General features: G+C 36.7%; 2 protein-coding genes across 3 annotated transcripts in view; both read left to right on the top strand.

The window, feature by feature from the left end:
- The window catches only part of LOC111480529 (glycerophosphodiester phosphodiesterase GDPDL3-like), a 7,444-nt gene extending 2,953 nt beyond the window's left edge, over positions 1-4,491 (top strand). Inside the window, exons 5-9 of the mRNA XM_023125626.1 lie at positions 374-412; positions 1,030-1,314; positions 1,569-1,711; positions 2,337-2,823; positions 3,973-4,491. Coding sequence (XP_022981394.1) covers positions 374-412; positions 1,030-1,314; positions 1,569-1,711; positions 2,337-2,823; positions 3,973-4,283 — 1,265 coding nt within the window. The 3' untranslated portion in view covers positions 4,284-4,491. The remainder of the gene's footprint in view (positions 1-373; positions 413-1,029; positions 1,315-1,568; positions 1,712-2,336; positions 2,824-3,972) is intronic.
- Positions 4,492-5,256: 765 nt separating this feature from the next.
- On the top strand, positions 5,257-9,587 carry LOC111480643 (pirin-like protein). 2 transcript variants are annotated; one of them, XM_023125796.1, is made up of 7 exons: positions 5,257-5,512; positions 5,723-5,772; positions 5,901-5,939; positions 6,029-6,057; positions 6,957-7,123; positions 8,935-9,426; positions 9,463-9,587. In XM_023125796.1, exons 1-7 carry the CDS (start codon positions 5,397-5,399, stop codon positions 9,464-9,466), a joined length of 897 nt encoding a protein of 298 aa, XP_022981564.1. In that variant the 5' UTR covers positions 5,257-5,396; the 3' UTR covers positions 9,467-9,587. The 2 variants fall into 2 exon arrangements, with proteins under 2 accessions (XP_022981564.1, XP_022981563.1); XM_023125795.1 differs by lacking the exon at positions 9,463-9,587 and having other exon boundaries at positions 8,935-9,439.
- Positions 9,588-9,806: the final 219 nt, after the last annotated feature.

Below are 9,806 nucleotides of genomic sequence, written 5' to 3'. Positions count from 1 at the left end.
AAAAAAAAAAAAAAAAAAAAAAAAAAAAAAAAAAAAAAAAAAAAAAAAAAAAAAAAAAAAAAAAAAAAAAAAAAAAAAAAAAAAAAAAAAAAAAAAAATATATATATATATATATATATATATATATTTTGTGAAGTTACAGATGAAAGAACAACTATCAACTTTTGAAAGGATAATTCATGTTCTACGGTCCGGCTTGTATCCACCATTATTCCTAATAGCAATGTTTTTTGTGGTTATATATTGAAGTTCTACTATATATCTTGTTTTAAATCTTGTGGTAGAATTAATTCCCACTTATTAGGTGTTTTCTGCTTCATTGATTAATATTGAAATTTCATCTAATTGATTGTCTTTTTTTCTGATGGTCCAGATTGTTTTACTCATTTGGATGATAAGGCAAAAAGTCAAGGTATGCCAGAATTGTGACACTATTTTTCCTCTACGTTCTCAAAATTATTTTTCAAAAACACATCCAACCCAACCTATATGATTTTAGTTGGATCTCAAAGAAAAAATTTATGGATTGAGTTGTTTCATGAATTTTCTTCAAATTAGATTGAGTTGAATCTAATCTACCCGAATTTATTGTTAATTTTAAAATTATACATTTTTAGCTACTATACAATTAGACATACATATTTTTTATTTGACTTCATAATTATTTTTCAACATTCACTAGGTAACTTTTCAAAAGCATCTTAATTAAATGTTTGAGAATAAATAAATAGTTCTTTGATGAACTGATGTTTTACTTTTATTAAAAACAAAAATTTGAATACCTTTTACTTTTATTAAAAACAAAAATTTGAATAAATGACCTGAACAACTTTATGATTGTGTTAGATTCAATAGTTAATAAATGTTGTTTAGAGGAAAAAAAATTATGGTATAAACAAAATGTCTCAATTATGAATACCCCTAATTTTCATGCCAGGGAAGGTGATGGATTGACTGTTTATCTGAAGAACTATCTCCTAACATTAATTTTGATATATATATCTGTTTTTTTTAACTCTCATTTTGCAGCCAAGCCTTTGGTTATTTCCAAATTTGGAGCCAGTGGAGACTTTCCTGCTTGCACAGACTTGGCGTATTCCAAGGCTATATCAGATGGTGTAGAAGTGCTCGACTGTCCTGTTCAAATGACAAAAGATGGGACGCCATTTTGCATGAGCTCAATCAATCTTATTTACAGCACAACAATATCTCAAACACCATTCATTAATCGTTCAAAAACAATTCCCGCCATTTGTTCTGAGAATGGAATCTTTGCTTTTGACTTAACATGGGAAGAGATTCAAGGCCTCACCCGTAAGTGGAGTTGGTTCTCATTCTTAGATTCTCGTTTGAGCTAAGCATGTCTTCGTTTTTTATGATGATTTCTTGAACTGACTAGAATAATGTGTTCATGTTCTTGATGAGTTCCTTTTTTACCTAAGTTTCAAGTAAAAAATTCGTTCAATGTTCTATCATCTCATAGGAATTGAGTGTGGATCATCTGATAGCTTTTGTGTTTGCTTGAAAGGCTTATGTGTTGCAAGAACTGATATATGTTAATATTGCAGCTTCAATATCGAACCCTTTTTCAAATTTCACGTTGTTTCGAAACCTGAGGTTCCGAAACAGTGGGAAATTCTTAACGCTACCGGATTTCTTGGCCTTGGCAAAGAATGGGAGATCTCTTTCCGGTGTCTTGATCCATATTGAGGTTAGAAGTCCTTTTTTTTTTCAGAATGACATGCAGTGTGTTTAAGATCCTTGGTATACAATGTGAAATCATTTGCTATACAAAGTTACTTGTTCTGTGTCACGATCATGCTTGATTGTTTTAAACTCATTCTCTCGACCATGAAACATTTTCTCTCAAAATATGACTTGAGGCTAAAGACTACGTCGAGATTGTCCGCAAAATTTGATTTTCGTACGGCTGACTTGTTCATTGATTAGAACAAGTGCTGTAGAATCGCTGTCCCACACCCAAAAGTGTACGATTGTTATACTTTGCACATAGTGTCTTGCTTCAATAAAAGGATTTGATTGCTAGATTGTGATAAGGATGAACACTGCACTGTGAGGTTCAGTGACTAGATTGTCAGTTGGCTGCAACATAGATAAGTGAATTGAGTCTAGTAGAGCTTGACTGTGATAACTTGTGATCTGGGCTATGAAGTTGATATGTCAATTAGCGATGTGCTTAATGGAACTATGAATCAATCTTTTCTTTAACTACGATCCAGGCTTTAACAACCTTCATAAACTATAATGCTATTGAAACATGAAAGTCTTATGATGTTGATTTTTATTGATTAAATCTTGTCTCATTTCCTAACCAGAATGCAGAATACCTTGCTAAGGAACAGGGTTTAAGTGTAATCGATGCGGTCTCTGATTCCTTGAGCAAAGCTGGTTATGATAATCAGACAGCCCTGAAAGTATTGATTCAGTCTCCAAATAGCCCTGTTCTTATAAAATTCAAAGAGGAAAAGAAAAATTACGAGCTTGTTTATGAAGTCGATATGGCAATTAGTGATGTGCTTAATGAAACTGTCGTGGACATCAAGAGTTTTGCCGATTCTGTCACTATCAACAAGGACTCAGTCTTTCCTGAAAACCAGCAATTTCTCACTGGATCTACAAATGTTGTGACGAAGCTGCAATCACTTAATCTGTCTGTATATGTGGAAACCTTCAGCGATGAATTTGTCTCTCAAGCATGGGATTTCTTCTCTGATGCAACAGTAGAGATCAACTCATATGCTATGGGAGCCGGGATTGATGGAATCATCACCGATTTTCCGAAGACATCTGCTAGATATAAGAGTAAGAATCTTCCTTTCAGTTATCTTGATTAATATGCTTCCTTTTGTAAGTTCTTTGCTCTTCATTTTCGTCATCTGTGGTAATGGTAATCCTAACACATTCATAGATTTACTGTTTTTAGAACCAGAAGTTCTCCATTAGAAAGGCTATGTTGATCAGGAACTGGTCGTTAATTTTTAGCTGATTGCAAGAAAAAATATTCTGCTTTCAGTTTTAGTTTTAAAATCGATATGACGTACTGCTAGAGTGTCGGTAATGTATGTTCCTTCCTGTTTTTTAGAGGATCATTTTGGCATGTAAAAGAGTATTTAGAGGAGGTTGGTTCTAGTCATGGTAGCCACGTACCTAGGATTTAATATGTGAGATCCCACATTGATTGGAGAGAGAAATGAGTGCCAACGAGAACGCTAGGCCCTGAAGGTGGATGAATTGTGAGATCTCACATCGATTGGAGAGGAGAATGAGTGCCGACAAGGACATTGAAACCCAAAGAGGGTGGATTATGAGATCCCACATCAATTAGGGAGAAGAACGAAGTATTCTTTTTATAATGGTGTGGAAATCTATCCTTGCAGACCCATTTTAAAAGCATGACAATATTTGCTATCGATAGACTTGGGCGGTTACATAATGTCCTATAGCGTCAAGTGGTTGATATGTAAGAATTGTGGTGCTCCATACCCAAGATTTGGATCAGGATTCAGAATCTAGATTTGGATCAGGATTCAGAATCTGGATTAGAGACTTGACATAATCAAGTTACTTGCTTCTTGCTTCTATCAGTGAAGATTATCCCCACAATTCAATATGGGTCTTTTCAATATGTTTTGTTCTCACTCACATGCTTCATAGAAAAATTCTCAAAAGGTCACCAAACTTAGAATTCTTATGATTAAGCCACTGAAAAGGAGTTGGTATAGGTAATAATTTTCAATTCTTTTAAGTCTTTCTTAGCCATTCTATCTTCATGATCACTCTCCTTCAAATGTGGTCTCAATTCATTCATGAACCCTCCTTTCACGTCTCATTTCTAGCTCTCTTTGTTACATTTTCATCGTGCAGAAACCAGCAGCTACAACTGCATAATGTTGTTTGAAATTTTGTTTTTTGAGCCTGGTCTCTGATAAAGTTGTCTCAAACTAAATGCAGAGAACAGATGCTTAACAATGAAAGAGCTACCTAACTACATGATCCCTGTCCAGCCTGGTAGCTTGTTGCAGCTCGTTACAGAGGGGTACTTGCCTCCAAAGAAAGCTCCAAGGCCGGTTCTGGGTGACAAAGACATAGCTGAGCCACCATTGTCTCCAGTCTCGAGCAAAGCCCCACCACCTGCTGGGGAAGGTGGCTCCGCCGCATCACCTCCAGCTCCTTCACATAATGGACAACCTAAGCTTGGAGCTGGGGCAGGCTTCTTGCTCTTCAACCTTGCCATACTTTGCATAGCTCTTCTGCCATTCTGAGAAAGGTAGCAACGGTTCTTCGTGATCGTTTCGACTGTAAATTTCGTAGAATCGAACACTTTGGTAGTTCAAATTCGGTATTTAATTCCTAAAACTTTGCATTCATTCTTGAGAGGGTACATTCATGATGGATTATTGATTATATTTGTAACCATTCTTCCAATATTTGCTCCTTTTTGTAGTGTTGTAACTTGTAAGTTATGTTTGTGATTATTTTATTTGTTGTGTTTATCCAAAATGTTTTAAACTCTCTCTTTAGCTCTAAACCAAAAACAATAATGAAGTATCAAATCATAATATGAAACTAGTTTTTTTTTTTATTATTATTTTAATTTTAAAAATTAAAATAATAGAAATTTGACACAATAATTATTATAAAATTAAAGAATTTAACAGTTAAAGAGCTTTAGAATGTTTTTTTTTAATATATTAATCAATTTTAGGCACTTTGAGTTAACTTGGATGTTTGGGCATTTTTCCCAAGTCCCACATGGGAAAAGGTGCAAAAAATGGGACCCAAAAGAGGATTTTAATTAGTTTTTTATTTTACGCCACCAACCAAAATGACTTGAGGTCTGAAAATGAAAATGATTTGGTCCTCAAAATATACAAATTTATTCATATTATTTAAGAATTGTGTAGCTATCGAATACTATTTCAAAATTTGTAGGAGTTCAAATAAAAAACAGAGGTAGGTATGATCGGGAATATAACAATGCTCGAACTCCTTTTTTTCTTGTGTTCTTTACCGGCTGATAATTTTTCTAGATAGATTGAACTATTGGAGACCTTTCCCTCGAACAAGAGGCGAAAACTCATTCAAAATTGATAATACTTTGGGCTAGAATTTGAAATCCAAATTGGGGTCACTAAACCTCATGGCAACGCCAAGATGACGTTCATACAAACAGTAAACAAAGGAAAATTTAAGCATGAAAATGAAAAATCCCCCATCAAATTCAGCCCTTTCATATCATATTTTAAGCATGCGAGTCTTCTTTGGCAACCCATTTCTTCTTTCTTCTTTTCCCATCTTTGACGTGCTTTATAAATTCATCTCATCTTCTTCGTCTAATCTTGAATCCCATGTTTTCGATTTGAAGAACAACAAAAATGCCAGAGAAAGACAGTCAATGTGTTGCTAAACAGCCACGTCTTGTGGCTAGAAAGTTTCTGGCTAGGCCTCAACATGAAGGGTTGGGCGCCATTGTTAGAAGGAGCATTGGAAGGTAATCAGAGAAAACTCTTCAGATCTTTCTCTGTTTCTTGTTTTTCTTTGATCCCCTGAATGTACCATTTCAATTATTTTGCAGTTTGATTCATGGGTTTCTATCTGTTTCTCGTTTTTTCTCCTCATAATGTAGCATTTGAGTTAGTAAGTGAAGAGGATCTTTGGTTTATGGTTTGGTTTAATGCTTTAATGGTGTTCTTTTTCACAGATTTGAGCTGAAATACTTCGACCCTTTTCTGGTTTTGGATGAATTTTCAGGTGGGTCTCTTTCTTGTTTATGGTGCTGAAATTGAATGGGCTTGATAGCAATTGCATAAATGATTCTTATGAGTTTGATAGCAATTGCATAAATGATTCTTATGAGTTTTGGTTCTTGAACTTTGTAGTTACTGCCCCAGCTGGGTTCCCTGATCATCCACATAGAGGTTTGGAATTTGAATGATTGATTTCTGGTGTTCATATAAGTTTAATACACTGTCCTAACTTTGTGTTTAATTCTTTGAGATGAAAACAGGATTTGAGACAGTGACCTACATGTTACAGGTATGCTCAAGGCCTATTGATCTTACCGCTAAGCATAGTAGTTTGGATTTCATTGATCAAACTTCTGTATGAAATGATATGCTAAAAGAAGAAGAAACTAAATGCTTGTTCGAGAGTTTTCTGGCGTTATAGCTCAAGCTCACGGCTAGTAGATATTGTCTGCTTTGGCCTGTTACGTATTGTTGTTAGCCTCATGGTTTTAAAACAAGTCTTCTAGTGAGAGGTTTCCACACCCTTATAAAGAATGCTTTGTTCCTCTCTCCAACTGATATGAGATCTAACAGTCTATGGTTGGAGAGGGGACTGAAACTTCTTTATAAGGGTGTAGAAACCTTTATCTAGTAGATGTGTTTTAAAATCGTGAGGCTGATGGCGATACGTAATGGGCCAAAGCGGACAATATCTGCTAGTGGTGGGTTTGGATCCACGGTTGGAGAGGAGAACGAAACATTCTTTGTAAGGGTGTGGAACCTCTCGCTAGCATACATGTTTTAAAACCATTAAGCTGACGACGATCCATTCCAAGCCAAAGCGGACAATATCGGCTAGCCATAGGCTTGGGATGTTACATCTGGTTTCTAAGTAGCTTTAGAAAATTACGATAAGGTAGGTCGTAAAAATTAACGTTATTTTTGTTAACTATCTCGAGTTGGTGTAGTGGTCAATAAGGGAAAATGTAAATAGTAGAAGGCTTAGAGGGGTTTGGTGACCACCTACCACAGATAATGTTCTTGTTCACATAGACTTTGAAGTATACTTTTTTTTAACACAAATTCAAAGAAAACTTCTCCTTTTTTTAAAAAAAGTATACCGTTCAAAGAAATAGTCTTTCGAATATATAGTAACATCGTGAAGAACACGCATGATTTGACGCTATACAATTTGTTAATACATAACAGGGAAGTGTGACACATGAAGATTTTGAAGGCCACAAGGGAACAATTGGTGCAGGTGACTTGCAGTGGATGACTGCAGGTAGAGGTATTGTACATTCAGAAATGCCTGCAGCTCAAGGAACCCAACAGGGCCTCCAACTATGGATCAACCTTTCTTCCAAGAACAAAATGTAAGAACCACCTTTTCTTATGCCTTTGTTCTTTATTTTTGTTACTCGGGTATCGAAGTCCTCACTTCGTGTATACTCATGGCCCATACTCGCTTATTTCTCGTGACACTTCATCCACACTCACATATACTCATGGTCCACACTCGCTTATGTCTTGTGATACTGTTGAGGATTGTTGGGATGGAGTCCCACATTAGTTAATTTAGGGATCGATCATGAGTTTATAAGTAAGAAATACATCTTTATTGGTATGAGACCTTTCGGGGAAGCCCAAAGCAAAATCATAAGAGCTTATGCTAATAGTGGACAATATCATACCATTTTAGAGATCTGTGATTTCTAACATGGTATTAGAGTCATGCCCTTAACTTAGCTATGTCAATAGAATTCTCAAATGTCGAATTGTGAATCTTGAATGTGTAGTAAAAAATCGAACTTTGTTCGAGGGCTCCATAGACCTCAGAGGAGGCTCTATGGTGTATTTTGTTCAAGGGGAGGATTGTTGGGAGAGGAGTCCCACATCCGGCTAATCAAAGGGTTGATCATGGGTTATAAATAAGTAATACATCTCCATTGGTATGAAACCTTTTGGGGAAACCACGAGAGCTTATGCTCAAAGTGGACAATATCATACCATTATGAAGAGTCGTTATTCGTAACAAATACTTCATCCATACTCGCTTATACTCATGGCCGACACTCGCTTATTTATCGTGATACCATTCACACTAAACCAGCTCCAAGAGACAACAAAAGTCTTAAGGGTATCTCCTGGTTAATGCTTTTTTCACAAACAACCATCATGATTTTTCATGATTGATCCTTTTTTATAAAGTGCTTTTGAGTGAAGAGCACTTTACTTGTGGCAGATCAGCTTGAACAACCTTCCTTTTGCTTGTGAATGAATCTTGTAAAATATTTGTGGACGTAAAATATTAGGCTTTCTCTTTCAGGCTTTCCGTCAAGGTTTTTAAAACGCATCTACTAGGGAGAGGTTTCCATATCTTTATAAATAATGCTTCGTTCTTCTCTTCAACCGATGTAGGATCTCACAATCCACCCTCTTTCGGGACCCAGTGAGAACGCTGACATTCGTTCCCTTCTCCAATTGATGTGGGACCCCCAATCCACCCCTTTGAGACCCAGTGTCCTTGCTGGCACACTGTCTCGTGTCCACCGCCCTTCAAGGCTCAACCTTCTCCCCGGCACATTACCTGATGTTTGACTCTGATACCATTTGTAACGTTCCAAGCCCATCATTAGTAGATATTGTCCTCTTTGGGTTTTCCCTTTTGTGCTTCCCTCAAGGTTTTTAAAATGTGTCTGCTAGGGAGTGGTTTCCACATCCGTATAAAGAATGTTTTGTTCTCTTCCCCAACCGAAGTGGGGTCTCATAATCTACCCCCTTTGGGACCCAGTGTTCTTGTTGGCACACCGCCTCGTGTCCACTCCCCTTCGGGGCTCAATCTCCTCTCTAAAGCATCGTCCGATGTCTGGCTCTGATACCATTTGTAACGGTCCTAGTCCACCACTAGTAAATATTGTTCTCTTTAAACTTTCCCTTTCAGGCTTCCTCTCAAGGTTTTTAAAATGCGTCTACTAGGTAGAGGTTTCCACACCCTTATAAAGAATGTTTTATTCTCCTCCCCAACCGACGTAGGATCTCACAGTGAATGTCGGGACTATCCGGGATACTCTTAATTTAGAAAGATGTATTCATTCAAAGATGACATCGAGTAAAAACCGTGTATATTTCATATAAAGTAATTACGATATTTGTAACAAATGTCTCAAACTTTTTTGAATCTTAGGATTGAGCCAAATTACCAAGAAATTTCAAGCAAGGAAATCCAAGAAGCTACAAAAGATGGAGTGACAGTGAAAGTCATAGCTGGTGAGGCATTGGGAGCAAAATCACCAATCCACACAAGAACACCAACCATGTACTTAGACTTCACTCTCAACCCAAAGGCTCATCTCCATCAGCCGATCCCGTCATCCTGGAACGCGTTTGTTTACATTCTCGAGGGCGAGGGCGTCTTCGGCAGTTCGAAGGCGACGTCGACGACAGCACATAACCTTCTTCTGCTCGGGTTCGGGGACGGTTTAGACGTGTGGAATAAGTCAGCCAAGGCTGTAAGGTTCATCTTGGTAGGAGGTGAACGATTGAGTGAGCCTGTTGTGCAATTTGGGCCATTTGTGATGAACACTCAAGAACAAATTGACCAAACCATTGATGATTTTGATAACTATACCAATGGGTTTGAGAAAGCAAGGCATTGGAGATCACAAGCTGCAATTTCACTTGGCTTCTAACCTTCTTTTTTTATCCTTACAAAATAGGATATATTCTTTTTTTTTTAATCATTATTCGAATATGTAAAAAATACGTGCCATCGACACGGTTCTCAAGATGGGGTTTAAAAATTTGAACGTTTATATAAGTGCAATCGCAATCCTTATGAATTTCATTACTTAATATCTTTCCCGCTCTAACTCGTTATGACCAGTGTTACTTAGGTAATATCTTGAGATCAAATTTATCTCGAGAATAGACGAATAGAATGAGACTCCTTCCTAGATAAGCAGTGAAGAACTAAAGGTGTTTAGAATAACCCAAAAAATCTTATCACCAACTCAACCGGTATGATTTTGGTAGGGTTATAAACTTATTTGGGTTTAG

The sequence above is a fragment of the Cucurbita maxima genome, unplaced genomic scaffold, assembly GCF_002738345.1.
Source record: "Cucurbita maxima cultivar Rimu unplaced genomic scaffold, Cmax_1.0 Cma_Scf00006, whole genome shotgun sequence".
In the NCBI taxonomy this organism is placed as follows: domain Eukaryota; kingdom Viridiplantae; phylum Streptophyta; class Magnoliopsida; order Cucurbitales; family Cucurbitaceae; genus Cucurbita; species Cucurbita maxima.
This window is presented reverse-complemented; position numbering and strand designations above follow the sequence as displayed.

What these genes read in the sequence shown, in the direction of transcription:
- LOC111480643 (XM_023125795.1), top strand. Translation starts at nt 5,397, where the DNA reads ATGCCAGAGAAAGACAGTCAATGTGTTGCTAAACAGCCACGTCTTGTG. An exon ending in GTTAGAAGGAGCATTGGAAG is followed by an intron (nt 5,513 to 5,722) that starts GTAATCAGAGAA and finishes TCTTTTTCACAG; the next exon opens with ATTTGAGCTGAAATACTTCG. An exon ending in CTTTCTTCCAAGAACAAAAT is followed by an intron (nt 7,124 to 8,934) that starts GTAAGAACCACC and finishes TTTGAATCTTAG; the next exon opens with GATTGAGCCAAATTACCAAG.